General features: G+C 41.6%; 1 protein-coding gene across 4 annotated transcripts in view; it reads right to left on the reverse strand.

Annotated features, from left to right (window-relative positions):
• The window catches only part of UBAP2 (ubiquitin associated protein 2), a 117,796-nt gene that overhangs the window by 7,491 nt on the left and 93,342 nt on the right, over nucleotides 1-16,963 (reverse strand). For 3 of the 4 annotated variants that reach the window (XM_006863038.1, XM_006863040.1, XM_006863039.1), the window contains 6 exons: nucleotides 13,596-13,867; nucleotides 12,899-13,068; nucleotides 11,669-11,882; nucleotides 4,514-4,553; nucleotides 2,436-2,601; nucleotides 1,569-1,638 (listed from right to left, as the gene is read on the reverse strand). In XM_006863038.1, coding sequence (XP_006863100.1) covers nucleotides 1,569-1,638; nucleotides 2,436-2,601; nucleotides 4,514-4,553; nucleotides 11,669-11,882; nucleotides 12,899-13,068; nucleotides 13,596-13,867 — 932 coding nt within the window. Of the gene's footprint in view, nucleotides 1-1,568; nucleotides 1,639-2,435; nucleotides 2,620-4,513; nucleotides 4,554-11,668; nucleotides 11,883-12,898; nucleotides 13,069-13,595; nucleotides 13,868-16,963 lie in introns of all 4 variants that reach the window. The other variant, XM_006863037.1, reaches the window with a different exon arrangement.

The following is a 16,963-nucleotide window of genomic DNA, read 5'->3' on the forward strand; positions in this document are numbered from 1 at the left end:
AAGGCAGACAACAGAAGAAAGATGAATATGCCTCTACACTATCTTTTATAACAACTTTAGAAGATCATGAAACTAGATGAGGGACAGATGAATGACAGGAAACCTTTTCAGTATCTTTTCCTATTTTTACTAGTTATTCGTGTGACTCTATTAGCAATGTGGCAGTCCTGTTACAGTGACACTATCTGGTTTTGGAGTTTGTTGTATGATTTGGACTTTCCTGCTGAGGAACTTTAGAGTGCAGTCGATCTAGGCGTGTGCTGGGCCCCACCCTGCCAGGGTTGTAGGGCCAGGCCAGCAGTTCTGCAGGGCTGAGTGCTCACAGTTCCGCTGGCCACACCGAGGGCAGAGGTGGGGGACGGGGACTTTGTGTTTTACGACAGAGGCTCACATATAAGATTTCACTTGCAAAAAGAGTTTGAAAGCCAGGATATTAGCCAGATCCAGATGGAAGAATGGGACCACCCCTTTCTAGCACTCCTCACTCTAAATGACATGATCTCTTCAATATCCTGCCTCTCCCATTCATTGCCACTCAAGTCTTCTTCCACTTTCCTGCACAAGAACTCATCCCTACCACCCTAATCTGACACCTCGACTCACTCACTCAGGAGCATGGACATTTGCTTTCCCCAGATACCTTCCTTTCCACACACTGTTATGATCCAGTCTCTCCAGGCTTTTTAGTTAAAAACCCTCTCTCAACCCTGCCTCTTCTGTCTGTACTTCACTACAACTTATTCCTCAACCCACCACAACATGGCCTGACTCCAATCTCACAACTCAATAAACCACACTTCAACAAGCCATAACCTAGGGTTACTCTGTGGCACACCAGGACACTTCCCAGCCAGCACACCCATGTGGAATCTCTCAGCTTTGCTTCCTTGACAATACACTCCTTGGTTCCTTGTGTCTCCTCCCTCCAGACTCCCTTCTTCAATGTTGCCCTTCACAAGTCTATCTCTGAGTTGAGGGAGAGAGCACAAGTTGGCCCGAGGAAAAGAACAAACAGAACTCCTAATAGGCATACCCCATTATGTCTACGTAAGTGCCAACAGCTCACAAGGCAATTACTTACTGGGCTATCTCAGGGAGATGGACATGTGCCCACAGCAGCAAAGGCAGGCCATTTCTTTCACAATATAACACAGGGTCTTCGCTCTTAATTAAATCTGATTCATAGTGGAGCTCAAGCTAGAGATGGTAATGAATATATTTCTGTAAAATGCTTTAACAGAAAAAGACCCGTAAAATAAAACTTCAAGTTCTTCCGATGGGTAGAAAAGTCTCATGGAGTGGCCAGTTTAGCAAAGTCTTGGGTGTAAATTCACCACTTGACACTCCTGCCAGAAAAATACGGGTCTGGAGAAGCAATTCCATCAGAAGGCACCTACTCAGGAAGCAAAGTACCCCCCATGTTCTTAGGGCGTCACCGCTCGAACCAAGGAACTAGATCAAAAAATTTCAACCAAGCAACTCAGATATTTAGTCAACCTTCTTGAAACTAAACTCCAAGCTCGCTGTGCTGAACAGGGTGGTGGATCAGGGGCCCAAAGGACACTTACTGTGAGTGCTGTGCTTGAGGAGAGGGCTGCATGTGCAGAGGAGAGGCTGTTCTGACGGCTGGAGAGTGAACTAGAAGACAAAGCAAAGCACCATGTCTCCACCTGAAAGAGTTAAGGAGTTCCCTCCACAAGAGCCAGGTGGGTTACATCCAAGCTTGGCCCCACCCCCAGGCCCGTCAGTCCTCATCTCCTCAGGTCTTAGGGATGGGGAGGAGCTGGCGTTAGAAATAAACTAACAGGTCACTCGCCATGGAGATCTGGTACATCTTGACCAGAGAAACCTCCGGAGGCATCGTCAGTCAGCTACCATTTGCTCTTTAGGCTGTAAAAGTGCAAAGAAGATTGTACTAAGAATGCTACCAGCCTTGGAGTCTTTCATTACCTCTTTAAACGAGGGAAATAGGTTCCTATGTTCTACCCCACATGCCAGAATCAGAAGCTGAATTTCCATCAAATTCAGAATGCAAATGTAACACTTTTGGCTAAAGTGAGGAGGGGGAGACTCTAGTCAGAAGACCTAAGGAGCAAACAAAACCCACTTCATACATTCTGTTCTAATAACTCAAACTCTGTAGCCAGATAAGTACAAGTCAGACACTGGCTGAGAATCCCATCGCAGTGCTGTGAGCCCAGACCTGGAAGGAGAGGTTAGGCTCAGGGAGCCCTCCAGAGGGACTGAGAGGACTAACAGCAACACCTTGTCCCTCCCCATTCCTAGGGGACCCCATGTTCTGTGCCAGCAGAAGCCAAAACTTAAGGCCAGTACTTCATGCCAGCAGCAACATAAATGCTTTGTTCATGGGAACAACCTGCTATAGGGACTTCATGATTTCACCTCTCACACTGGACCCCTCATTTTTTCCATACCTGCTAAGCTGAGAGAGGGAGCTGCTGGATAGGTCCCCAGGCTGAGACAAAGAGGGCAAAGCAGCAGTGTGCTGGGATGTGGACGGTAGAAGTGTAGTGCAGGAGGTGGTGCTGGCCAGGGAGGCCACAGATGCAAGTGCAGAGGGAGTGTCTGTTGTCTTTGGAGCTGGAACAGATGAAGTAGCTGCAAGAAACAGATCTGATTAGCTCGAGAGCCAAAACTATCTGAAATATACTCAAGAATCCTGTGACATGTCAGGCTCAGTTGAAATAGACAGTTATTTTCCCTGAAAAGAAGCCCTTTCTTAGACTCAGACAAAGAATGGGACAGGATGTCTTTATAACCATAAATGGTTCTAGAATATGGGCAGTCTTCTACCACCTAAAGGAAACTGCCCTTTAGCAGCACCCAAAAAGGGCAAGAGGCCCTGCCCTGATATGTATGGTCATCAAGTGATGCAAACCTTTCTACAAAGGCAAAAAGAAAACCTGCTAAAGGTTAGGGCTCTGTATCATCAAAGCAGTGTCAAGTGAGGCTCACACTGCCCAAGGTCACAGTCAATTAAGGGAGGGGTGCCCCCACTATGGACATGGACATGTGCCAAAAATCTGAAAAAGAACATTCGCCTCCTAGCCAGAATCTATTCCAAAGCAGTGAGAATTTCCTTGTCATGTGCTTCAAAGAATAACCTCAGATATTGCAATCACTCCTAGCTGTGGAAAAGACTCAGTTCTGGGGTTTTCCACACATACAGCTCAGATATGTGCTTGGAAATACTAACATCATTGTCTTTTCCAAATAGGAAGGAGGACCAACCTTTACACCTTAAACTGGGATACTCACTCTATCCTCTAAAAGGCTATTTGTCTGAAAGAGAGGGAGGGTAAAATGAACACCATCAAAACCAAATAAATTCTTACAATGGTCATCACATTCATGAGGCCTGCTTTTCACTGAGAATCAACTCCAGATATAAAACCTGTTCTTACAGAACCCAAATGAGGATACTACAGATGTTCCTGATCCAAAACTCAGATCCCAGCAGCTACCTCCTCCCATGGCCTTAGAACACACATGTAAGCAGGTTCACAGCAAGACTCAAGAGAAGCCAGCCCAGGGAAAAGTGAGGATAGACAGAAACAATTCATCTTTAATGTCTTCTATGTGTTCTCAGTAGCTCCTAGCTCACTGTCTCAGGTGAAATGTGCAGACAATCTAGGGCACCTATACATGCTTGACCCTAGGCAGCCAGGCAGCCAGGCTCATGTCTGGAGGAAAGGTTACTGCTACAACTACTGCGGGAGTGACAAGTTCCTCTGTCATCTAACAAACCCAGAACTACCAACAGAGGTCTCTCCAAACAACCCTGGCAGATGCAGGAATATTAATACCAAAAGAGAACACCTGTCTGTCTTGCTGAGTGATGAAAGTATCAACTATCACAGACAAGCTAGGCAAAACAGACACACAACTAACAAAGACTTGCCTGCATGATCTCTAGTGATCACTGAGGTAAGATGCTACAGAATGGGGAGAGGCATTTTCTACTAAGGTCCACAGTGAACACTTTCTCTCTCTTCTTAGCAATAGCTCTTCAGATCCGAACAGCAATGAGCATGTCTTTCCTGAACTAGCACACCAATTTCTCCTTTAAAATATTTTCACATTATTGGTGTTACAGTTCTTTCAACATCTTTAGATGTCTCTGAGCCACGTGTCTTTTAAATCCAGACTACAAACTACACCTAAGATGCAGTCGGGCGGGCTACAGTTCAAGCCTATCACATCACTCCCTCTCACAGTGGCTATGGCATTGCTAATACTACATGCCCCCTCTGGGTACCTCCAGCTTCTGCTTCTGCCACAGAAACAAGAGTTAGTTTCTCTTAACCAACAAACCTGGTTTCTGTTTGTTCCAGTGATGGATCAGAAGCAGTTATCAGGACAAAACATAAAGCATCTAGTTTTGCAGGATTAAAAGTACTGGCCAATCGGTGCTCTCCCATAATGTTAGCTGTACTCTTTCTTACTCTGGCTTCCACAAGACAAGGCAAGAAGAGTTAGCTTATATACTTACTGTCTAGAGTCTGCTGACTTCGACCACCACCATGTCCATTCTGTATGGAACAAAAAAGAAAGCCTAAGTAAACCGCAAAACCAAATGATACTCTAGAATACTTTTTATTGGGATTTAACACCATACGAAGTAAAAATGGTCTGTTGTATATTTTAATAAAAGGAGAAACAACAAATCTCAGTGAGCTGACATTTTTAAAAACCAGATTTAAATATTTAGAGAAGTAACAGGGTCACAGCCCACATCGCCAAAAGCAACGAAACAATACAAAACAATTTTTGAAGTCAAACTGTTCAAAAGACTTAGGAAAATTTTATTCTATTTAAGCCACCAGACACTTTCTTGACTCAAGGCAAGTAGTGTATCTCCCGAGTAACACTCATATAAGAAAGAAAATGCTTCCAAAATTAAACACAAATAGCTTCCATACCAGGAATAATTATATTTTTTAAATCACTAGGAAAATGGTTCTAAAAGAAAAAGAGATGTCACTTAAAAACACGGCTTCACTGAATTGGGAGGATGAAAGACAAAAGGGTAAGAGCTGAGAAGCACTGGTTTAAGTGCACATAAGGCATCTCACAAGAGGAGAAGGCATTCTCGCTTAGACCCATACTCCACACACGGTTAGGCGGGGGAAGACGCCAGAGAGATGAGTGGAGGACCCACAAGGTTCAGACAATGAGTATGATGTCCCAAATGAGTGGAGAAACATGCTACAGAAGGAGAAAGCTAAAAGTAATTTTTTCTTCCAAATATCAAAACCACTAAGGAAAAAGACAGAGACCATATAGCTGTTGCCTATGCGTTAACTCAAATCTAGTACAATTTCTGCTCATGAAGTGTTATTTATAATATACCTTATTCGAAAAACAACATAGATAATAAAACAGAACTACTAGAAAAATCCCACGTAAGTTAAAATAAAAGGTTAAGGAATCAGGGAAAGGGACCCAATATTTAAAGACAGGTGGCAAGTAATCAAAGTAGTGCCCTCATGGCTCTCCCTAACGTTGTCATCGTTAAGTGCCATGGAGTTGGCTCTGACTCCTAGAGACCCTAACCTGTATAGGATTCCCAAGGCATTTTGTCTTTGATGGAGCAGAAAGCCTCATCTTTCTCCACTCCTATCAATGCTTGTTGTTGTTGATATTTAACTGCCATCAAGTTGGTTCCAACACATTAAAGACCCTATACAGGGCTTCTGAGGAGCAGCTGGTGAGTTTGAACCATCAACCTTGTGGTCTAGTGCATTATCCCACAGGGCCACACCAGGAGCCATAGAGGTCAAGAAATACACAAACATGACTCCAAGCATCCAAGCAGCACACACCCTATCAGAGAAAGAAGTCCCCACAAAACTGCACCAGACAAAAATAGAAAATGGGGAGGAAACAGCAACTATTAGACCTTAGAAATAGTTAATTCAACCTTGAACAATCATTTTTAAAGTAGACAAAAATGAACAAATTAAAAACATAAGGGCCACATTATTTGGAGTGGGAAAATTCTAGACAGAAGGATGGTACAAGCAAAAGCAGATAAGTATGAAAAAGGTCAGGGGAAACCAGAAATATGCAGAAGAGAGCAGGAATATATGCATGCAGAGTCAAACTGAAATTGAGATGTCCTGGGAAGAGAAAGGAGTCCTGGTGGTGCTGTGGGGCTAGGCACTGAGCTGATAATCACAAAGTTGGTGGTTCAAACTCACTTTTAGCTCTCTGGGACAAAGATGAGGCTGTCTACTCCCATAAAAATCCACAATTCTGGAAACCTTATATAGGGTCACTAGGAGTCATAATGGAGTCCTGGTGTAGCTCTGTAGAATAAGCACTGAGCTGTTAACCACAGGGTCAGCCATTTCAAACCTACCACCTACTCCTTGGAAACTCTCTATAGGGTTCCTATGAGTCAGAACTGACTTGATGGCACTTACCAGCAACAACAAAATAAGGAGGAATCACTTAATGGCAAAGGGTTGCATTGTTTGTTTTGGAGAGGGAGGGATGGCGGCATTTCAGCTTCGATGGCGCGTGTCTGGTTTTTATTTTAGAAACAGCACAGAGAAGCACTTTCTAACAGAACTTCCTGCAGTCACAGTGATTTCAGGTTTCACAGCGCCATACTGTAGTCCCTAACTAGATGGCTACTGAGCATTTACAATGTGGTCAGTGTGGCTGAGAAACCAAATTTAACTATTTAATTTTCATTAAGTTTAAATAATCACACACAGCTATGGTTACTATATTCAAAAAGTATCATAATCAACTTTTTGTTAGAGATGACAGATCTAGACTACAAGGCTTTTAAAAAATATGACAGTCTAGAAAGACAAGTAACAGAAAAACACATGACAGCAACCCAGTTTGATAGACTAGAAAGCACACAGAAAATGGTACTTGACTAGAGGGGCAAATCCTAAATCAGTAGTAGAGAAAAGCAGTAAACAACCCAGTTTATAGTAAAGGACCAAACTAAGCAACTCATTACCTATAGCGCTGATGCTAGAAGTAGGAGTATAGCCTGAGCTAAAAGTAAGAGGATTTGATGATAGTCGGCGCAGTCCTCACCCCTAGCCTCCTCCCACCTCTTCCCACTGTCTCTAAACAAGAGTAACACAGGGTAAGCGTACTGTAAAAACAAAACCAACACAGATGCATTAAAGCTACTGTACATCAAATGAATGCTGCGACCTCAGCATCTGTTCCTATTAGGATGCCAGAGACAAGCATTTGCCATACAGGAAAAAGACTGAAGAATATTCCCTAGGGAGTCTAAATAAGACCAACAGTAAAGACCTATAAAATCTACAGGAAGAGTTCCCAACTTCCCACCCCAGAATGTGGCCCACTTATAGTCAACAAGACCAATACTCCACAGGCCAGCGCTCTTAGCTGTTTAGTGCCAATGTCTTCAATTAAACTAAGGCAGCCAAAACAACCAGAGGGAAACATTTAACATTAAAAGAAAACAAAAGAAAGGCAGTAAAATCAACTTGGAAAGGACATAATGAAGGGAGGAAAGGAAAAGAACTCATTAATGTCCTCAAAGACATGACATCAAAGGTACTAAACATTCCTCAAGAAGATACCATTAAAAAGGAGCATTTTCAGAGAAATTTAAAATGGAAAAAAATTCCCAAACAGAGGAAAATCTTGAAGAGAAAAAATAAAAGAGAGGTTAAGTCTTGGTAGCGTAGTGATTACAAAATCGGGCTGTGAACCTTAAGGTCAGCAGTTCGAAACTACCAGCTGTGCCACGGGAGAAAGATGAGGCATTCTGCTCCCGTAAAGATTTACACCCTCGGAAACCCTGTATAGGGTCACTATGAGTCGGAACCGACTCCACAGCACTTAACAACAACAACAAGTCTTAACTGAAGGAAGAAGTCCAAGGTGCACTAAAGGCAGTGACAAAGAACAAGGCTCAGGAAATTGATGGAATACAAATTGAAATCTTGAAACAAACTGATGCAGCACTGGAGGCACTCACTCATCTATATCAAGAAATTTGGAAGACAACTACCTGGCCAATAGACTGGAGGACATTTATATTTGTGCACATTCCAAAGAGAAGTGACCTAACAGAATGTGAAAATCATTGGACAACATCATAAAACATCGCATGCAAGTAAAATTTTGCTAAAAGATAATACAAAAACGGCTGCAACCATACATCGATAGAGAACTTCCAGAGGTTCAAGCTGGATTCAGAAGAGGACGTGGAACGAGGAATATCATTGCTGACGTCAGATGGATCTTGGCTGAAAGCAGAGAATAAGCAAAACGATGTTTACCTGTGCTTTAATGACTACACAAAGGCTTTTGATTGTGTGGATCATGACACAGTATGGACAACATTGTGGAGAATGAGTATTCCAGAACACTTAATTGTGCTCATGAGGAAGCTGTACACAGAATAAGAGGCAGTTGTTCGAATAGAACAAGGGAACACCAAATGGTTTAAAATCAGGAAAGGTGTGCAACAGGGTTTTATTCTTTCACCATACTTATTCAATCTATACGATAAGTAAATAATCTGAGAAGACGGATTATATGAAGAAAAATGTGGTATCCGGACAGGAGGAAGACTCATTAACCACCTGCAATATGCAGATGATACAACCTTGCTTGCTGAAGTGAAGAGAACTTGAAATACTTACTGATGAAGATGAAAGACTTCAGTATGGGTTGCACCTCAGTGTAAAGAAAACAAAAATCCTCACCACTGGACCAATAAACAACATCCATATAAATGAAGAAAAGACTGAAGTTGTCAAAGACTTCATTTTGCTCAGGTCAACCATCAACATTCAGGGAAGCAGCAGTCAAGAAATCAAACAACGTATGGTATTAGTTAAAACTGCTACACGAGACCGCTTTAACGTGTAGAAGAACAAAGATGTCAGTTTGAAGACTAAGGTGCTCCTGACCCAAGTCATGGAATTTTCAATATGCATGTGAAAGTTGGACAGTGAGTAAGGAATGCTGTAGAAGAATTGATGCATTTGAATTATGGTGTTGTAGGAGAATACTGAAGCTTCCATGAATTGCCAAAAGAACCAACAAATGTATTTTGGAAACAGTACAGCCAGAATGCTTCCTGGAAGGCAGGATGGCCAGACTTTGTCTCTCATACAGCTCATATGTCTATGCACACTACATATACTGCTCACACCATATAACCAGTGATAAACTGCCCATACAGTGACTGTTTATTCCATTCATCTTCCTTTTATGCTTTCTGCATCATTCAATATTTTGCCCATAGACTCCTTCAATATTGAAAGCCGAGGCTTGAATTTTTTTGTTCATTTCCCTCATTGGTTTTCTAACTCTAAGTGTTTTGCACATTTCGTTACAATATTGACTTTGTCTTCAAGATCTGCCTTTGGAAATTTTCTATTCAGCTCTTTTACTGCTTCATTTCCTCCATTTGCTTTAGCATCTCTGTGCTGGAAAGCAAGTTTCAGAGTCTCTTCTGACATTCACTTTGTTCTCTTCCTTCCTTCTTATCTTCTTAACAATCTTTTGCTTTTATCCTGTATGATGTCACCCACAACTCTTCTGGTCTTTGGTCTTACTTTCTAATGCATCAAATTTGTTCTTGACATGATCTCTAAATTCAGATGGTTGGTATTCAACCATTTCAAAAAGTAGTATATGATCAACCAATGATACTGAAGGAAGAAGTCCAAGGTACAATGAAGGCACTGACAAAGAACAAGGCTCAGGGAATTGATGGAATACAAATTGAAATCTTGAAACAAACTGATGAAGCACTGGAGGCACTCACTCATTTATATTAAGAAATCTAGAAGACAACCACCTGCCCACTGACTGGTAGAGATCCATATTTGTGCCCATTCCAAAGATAGGTGACCCAACAGAATAAAGAAATCATCAGACAATATCAGTAATATTGCAAGCAAGTAAAATTTTGCTAAAGATAATACAAAAATGTCTGCAACCATACACTGATAGAGAACTTTCAGAGGTTCAAACCAGATCCAGAAGAGGACATGGAAGGACGGATATCATTGCTGACGTGAGATGGAACTTGGCTGAAAGCAGAGAATACCAGAAAGATGTTTACCTGGACTTTACTGACTATGCCAAGGCTTTCGTTTGTGTGGATCATGACAAGCTATGGACAACATTGTGAAGTAGGAGTATTCCAGAACACTTAATTGTGCTCATGAGGAACCTATTCACAGACCAAGAACCAGTTGTTCGAACAGAACAAGGGAACACTGAATGGCTTAAAATTAGGAAAGGTGTGCGCCAGGGTTGTGTTTTTCGTCATACTTATTCAATCTGTACACTGAGCAAATAATTTTAGAAGCTAGAGTATATAAAGAACATGGCATCAAGATTGGAGGAAGACTCATTAGAAACTTGCAATATGCTGATGATACAACCTTGCTTTGCTCAAAGCAAAGAAGACTTAAAACACTGAGGAAGATGAAAACATTTGATATGGGTTGAACTTCAGTGTAAAGAAAACAAAATCCTCACCACTGGACCAATAAACTACATCACGATTAATGGAGAAAAGACTGAAGTTGTCAAAGACTTCAGTTTGCTTTACTCAACCATCAACACTCATGGAAGCCATCAGTCAAGAAATCAAATGACGTATTGCATTAGGCAAATCTGCTGCACAAGACCTCTTTAAAGGGCTGAAGAGCAAAGATGTCAGTTTGAGGAGTAAGGTGCTCCTACCCAAGTCATGGTAACTGTATATGCATGTGAAAGTTGGACAGTGAATAAGGAAGGCCACAGCAGAATTGATGCATTTGAGTTATGGTGCTGGAGGAAAATATTAATAGTACCGTGGACTGCCAAAAGAACAAATCAATCTATGTTGTAACAAGTACAGCCAGAATGCTCCCTGGAAGCCAGGACAGCCAGACTTTGTCTCTCATACTTTAGACATATTGTCAGGAGGGACCAGTTCCTGGAGGACATCATATTTGGTAAAATGGAGGGTCAGAGAAAAAGAGGAAGACCCCCAATATGATGAACTGGCAAAATGGCAGCAGCAATAGGCTCATATGTAACAGCAACTGTGAGGTTGGCACAGGATCAGGCAGTGTTTCATTCTGTTGTGCTAGGGTCACCATGAGTCAGTACTGACTTGATGGTACCTAACAGCAACTGCAATAAACTGCTCATGGGAGCGTGGTGGCTCCATATGATAAGCACCAGACTATGAAACACAAGGTCCCTGGATTGAGCCCACCAGTCACTCCATGGGAGAAAGTTGAGGTTTTCTGCTCCTACAAAGAATTACAAGCCTCGGAAACCTTACTTACACAGGGTTGCTATGAGTCAGAACCAACTTGATGGCACTTAACAATACCAACCACAAAATTGCTAAGACTACATAAACTGCTTGAACTATATTGAGTCTTGTCTTCTTCACATATGTGTGTGTCTGTAGGCCCATTCATCTGTATGCATGAGTGCTGGAAAACCAAACTTCAAATGAAATGTCCTCTGTACATGAAATTTACAAGGAAGCTCTATAAACTACTCAAAAAGTCAGTCAATTTCTGTAAGGAAACTCTGATCCAATAGGCTTGTGTTCCCAATCCACATAACTGTGTTACAAAGTAGCAGTTCCTAAGGGAGGAAACCTGAAAATACTTACTGTGATGGCTCCTGGAGCTGACTCCGATGGACTCACAGAGTTTTGGTATGGGATCCTGCTGTGCACAGAACTCTGGTCGTAGGAGGAAGACGTTGTTACTGGACTAGAGGAGCTCAGGGATGAGCTGGTCAGACTGGAGGAAGTAATGACTGAAGTTGTATAGGTGGAGTCCTGGACTGCACTGGTCATTGGTAAGGAAGCTTTCAAAGGATCACTAGAAAGAGCAAAGAGTATTAGATATATTAGTAAATTTGTGTCCGTTTATATAGCTTCATGAACTACAACCACTTCATCACTTTATTGCCATTATTGTAAAATTAAGTAAACATTATTTGTAACTACAAACTTATACTACTGTAATCCTTAATTATATTAAAAGGTACAACGAATGTTTAAAAAAAAAAAAAAAAACACTTAAGATCCGATAATCTGTATGACAGGGAGAAAATAAAAAGAATCCTTAGGGATACATAACTGAAAATGCACAAACAACACAAGATGAACTAAACAAATGGAAACTCTTTTAAAAACAAAAACACCACTGTTGTTGAGTTGATTCTGACTTATAGAGAACCTACTGTCATTGCCAAATGCCACTGACTAGGTTCTGACTCACTGCGACCCTGTACAGGGTTTCCCAGGAGTGGCTGCAGAGTTTGAACAGCCAACCTTGTGATTCAAACTGGCCTTGTGGTCCAGTGCTTTTCGTACAGTGCCATACCAGAACTCCAGGGAGACGTTAAAGGACATCCTAAAACTGCTCCATAGAGTTTCCAAGGCAATAAATGTTTATGGAAGCTGACGATCTCATCTGCTGGTGGCTCAAACTGCTGACCATGTGGTTCACAGTCCAGTGCTTATTGCATAGAGTCATTGTGCTCTCCATCATTTGTCACTGTTGTTGTTAAGTGCTGTTGAGCTGGTTCCAACTCATAGCGACCCGGTATTGGGTTTCCAAGGAAAGGCTGGTGGGTTTGAACTGCTGACCTTATGGCTAGCAGTACAATGCTTATCCTACAGCACCACACCAGAACTCCTCATTAGCCATTAGAGAGATGCATACAAAAACAACAATGAAATATCCTATTACTCTGGCAGTAACAATAATGATCAAAATTCTGGAATTAATAGTGTTGATCTATCAAATTGATCCAAGATTTTGAGCTACATTTTGTTTTTGCTTTGTAAATACAAAGGACTTAATTCAGTCAAAACAAGAATGTTATATACCTTAAAGACTTTGAATACAAGCTGATAGGAAGCTGATTGCTATTTTCACTGTTTGGAGCTGATCCAAATTCAGAGAGAGAGGGCTCTGATCCAAATTCCAGGGCGCCAAACTGAACATTCAATCCTGTGACATCTGCAGACCCTGGCATTTCCACTGCAGATGCTGGGATCTGAAAGCAAAGCGCCACGTCAGGACCAGAGGTCTAGAATTCTAAGTTCTAAAGGCCTACCACAGAGACAGACAAGCAACTGGGCTCACCAGGCACAGAGTACTACCCACAAGCCTGAAGGACGAAGATGGGGAAGCAAAAAGGAATGGTTTTAAACAGGGAAAATGAAAATGAAAAGTTACCAGGGAAATGGGTAGGGGAATGCTGGGGATGGACAAGAGGGAGAGAAGAGTGGACACAGAGTGACTGCTTTACTTTTAGGTACACACTGATGAAAGCATGACCATGACAAGGAACCATTCTGTGAATTACAAAATTGCTACACGCTCCAACTACGGGACTCAGCTAAGATGTATAAACAGCAGATTCTCTTTAGCTGAACCCACGATCTCTGACTCTTAGCACATACCCACCATTCCATCTGATATAAACCCAGTTAAATAGTAATAGGAGCTGCTTCATAATCTATTACTAGAGTTAGATGCTAAATCACCTATGGGGCTGAGACTTCATGATGGAATGCGCACCTTAGAAGTAGGAGGTATCCGCCGTTTGGAGAGTTTGATGTGTTTGGACTGCGGTTGGTGGGCAGACACAGCAATATTTTCAACAGTCATGCTGGGAAGCTGCAGAAGTTTGTTCACAGTGGAGGTACCGTCTCTGGATGTGGATTCTCGGAGTTTGACCTGGGATGGAAAGGACTCCAACCCAGGAGGAGGAGCAGACACTGCTTGGGTTTGGTGCTGTCTCTGGCTCAACTGGCTAAGAACTGGAGATGGCTCAGGCTGAGATTTAAAGTCTATGAAATACATAAAACACACACACAAAAATAATAAATACACTGTGAGATTCAATCAATTAATCAGATGCATGGGCTTAGGACCACCTTGGTCACCATGCTATTCATGAAGTTACAATTGCCACCAGTTTCTCCCAAACAGCTTCTAACTGAATCATGTGTGTGTGTACATAAATTGTACATGACCAACGAAAAAGGGTTGGTTTGTGTCTAATACCCTTACAGAAAGGAGCTACAGTCTATACCAAAGCATGCTTCAGTCACCATGCGACACACATCAGACCTCTAGCTAACAGAGGAATGTACTTTACTTTGTTTTTGATTAATTTTTTCTACTTAGGAAGCATGTGGTGGTACAAACTAAAAAAGCACAAGAATGTGTATGATGAATACGAACACAGATTTATTCCATGGAGGCAAACAATACTGATAGTTTCTTCAGAGATACTCTGATAGACATACTTGTACACCTGTATATAAAGAAATCCTGGTGGTGCACAGAAGGGTAAGTGTTGGGCTGCTAACGTCAAACCCATTAGCCATTCCACAGGTGAAAGATGAGCCAGTCTAATTCTGTAAAGCTTTCTTCTTTAAATGCCGTCAAGTTGGTTCTGGCTCATAGTGACCCATATAGGGTTTCCAGGGAGTGACCGGTGGGTTTGAACCTCCACCTTGCAGTTCAATAGACCTATAGTTCCAGTGCTTAGCCTACAATCATCACACCAGGACTTCAGAGCACATGCCTATATGTATTTTTAACTTTATTGCCTGTTTCTCTGTTATTACACAAATATAATTATATACCATTCAACACCTTACTTTTCTTACAAAATCTTTAATTTTCAGACAATTGTGCATTAATATATGAAGAGAAGAGCTACTGCATTCATTCTGATTGCTGCATAGCAATCAAGTGTCCACAGTTTCTCTTTATACAACATGTCTCATATTAATGGAGTCCTGCGTTGGCACTGTAAGATAAGCAATGCACTGTTAAGTGCAAGATCGGTGGTTCAAGCTCACCAGCCACTCCTTGGGAACCCTATTCAAGGTCACTATGAGTCTGAATGGTTGTACTGTGGTGGCTTGCAAGTTGCTGTGATTCTGAAAGCTATGCCACCGGTATTTTAAATACCAGCAGGGTCACCCATGGTGGACAGGTTTCAGTTGACCTTCCAGATGAAGACAAACTAGGAAGAAGGAGTGACAAATTACTTCCAAATATTTAGTCACTGAAAACTTTATGAATAGCAGAGAAACAGTGTCAGATATAGTGCCTGAAAATGAGCCCCGCAGGTTAGAAGGCACTCAAAATGTGACTGGGGAAGAGCTGCCTCCTCAGAGTAGAGTTAACCATGATGACGCTAACAGAGTAAAGTCCATGGGAGAAAAGCCTGCAGGACCTTCATTTGCTGATGGGGCACAACTCAAAATGAAGAGAAACAGCTGTAAACATCCACTGAAAATCAGGCCATGGAATGTACGAAGTTTGAACCCGGGAAAACTGAAAGTTGTCAAAAATGAAATGGAAAGTGACTAGCTTACATTACAAGCTTTTAGGAAGGAACCTAGATCCAAAGGGCGTGGCGGAAGGTAGAATCTCCACTGAATAGTATCAATCTGTCTGGAAGGGGTTGATGAAAGGAAATGTGGATGGGTCTCTTGTGATACAATAGTGAATAATTGTTATAAGGACTGCTTGTGAGGGTTGGAAATGTAATGGTAGACGTTTTATAGCATGGAGGGGAGTAATTAATTTTGCAGTCTAGGAGCAGAGGTCCCTGGGACCGTCAAGGGAGAAAAGCAGTGAAACCCAGAGAAGCAGTGATGCCAGAGATGATGACGTTGAGAGTTGTAGTGGCTGGGGACTTTAGACCCAGAGAGGAGTAGGGGCTGTGTGCTGATGACCGGGAAGGGCAGGCTTGCAGGGTATACCCTGTGGTTGGCTGATGATGTATGGAGGGGACTGTAACCATGGCAATGAAACCATATACGATAGAAAGAATGTATAACTAATGTTCTCCCATGTAAACTATCATATAATTCACCATAAAACATTTTTTTAAAAAAAGAAAAGAAATGGAACGCATAAACATAGATATCTTAGGCATTAGTGAACTGAAATAGACTGGTAATGGACATTTTGAATCTGATTACCACATGGTTATTGTGCAGCAAATGACAAATTGAAGAGGAATGGTGTTGCATTCATTGTCAAAAAGAACATATCCAGATCAGTCATAAGGGACAACTCTGTCTGTCTGTGATAGGATAATATCCATGCTCCTACAAGGATATTAGCCCAGTTAATGCCACTATTATTCAAATTTACACAACAACCACTAAAGCCAGTGAGAATGAAATATAAGAATTCTACCAACTTCTTCAATCTGAAATTGATCAAACATGCACTCAAGATGTATTCATCATTACTGGTGATTGGAATACAATGGTTGGCAACAAAGAGGAAGGATCAGTAGTTGGAAAACATGGCCTTGGTGATAGAAATGATGCTGGAGATCGCATGATAGAATTCTGCAAAACCAGTGATTTCTTCATTTCAAATACCTCCTTTAGACAGCATAAAAGACGACTATACACATGGACCTCACCAGACGGAATACATAGAAATCAAATTGACTACATCTGCGGAAAGAGACGGTGGAAAATATCATCAGTCAAAGCATGGCCAAGGGCAGACTGTGGAACAGACCCTCAATTACTCATATGCAAATTCAAACTAAAGCTGAAAAAAATGAAAACAAGTCCACAAGAGCGAAAATATGACCTTGAATATATCCCACTTGAATTTAGAGATCATCTGAAGAACAGATTTGATACATTAAACACTAAAGACCAAAGACCAGAAGAGGTGTGTGGAATGACATCACGAACATCATACAGAAAGAAAGCAAAAAGTCATTAAGAAAACAAGAAAGAAAGAAATGGTCCAAATGGATGTCAGAAGAGAAACTGAAACTTGCTCTCCAGTGTAAAGATGCTAAAGCAAATGGAAGAAATGAGGAGGTCCAAGAGCTGAACAGAAAAATTCAAAGATCAGCTTGAGAAGATAAAGCCAAATATTACAACAAAATG

The sequence above is a fragment of the Chrysochloris asiatica genome, unplaced genomic scaffold, assembly GCF_000296735.1.
Source record: "Chrysochloris asiatica unplaced genomic scaffold, ChrAsi1.0 scaffold00053, whole genome shotgun sequence".
Lineage (NCBI taxonomy): Eukaryota > Metazoa > Chordata > Mammalia > Afrosoricida > Chrysochloridae > Chrysochloris > Chrysochloris asiatica.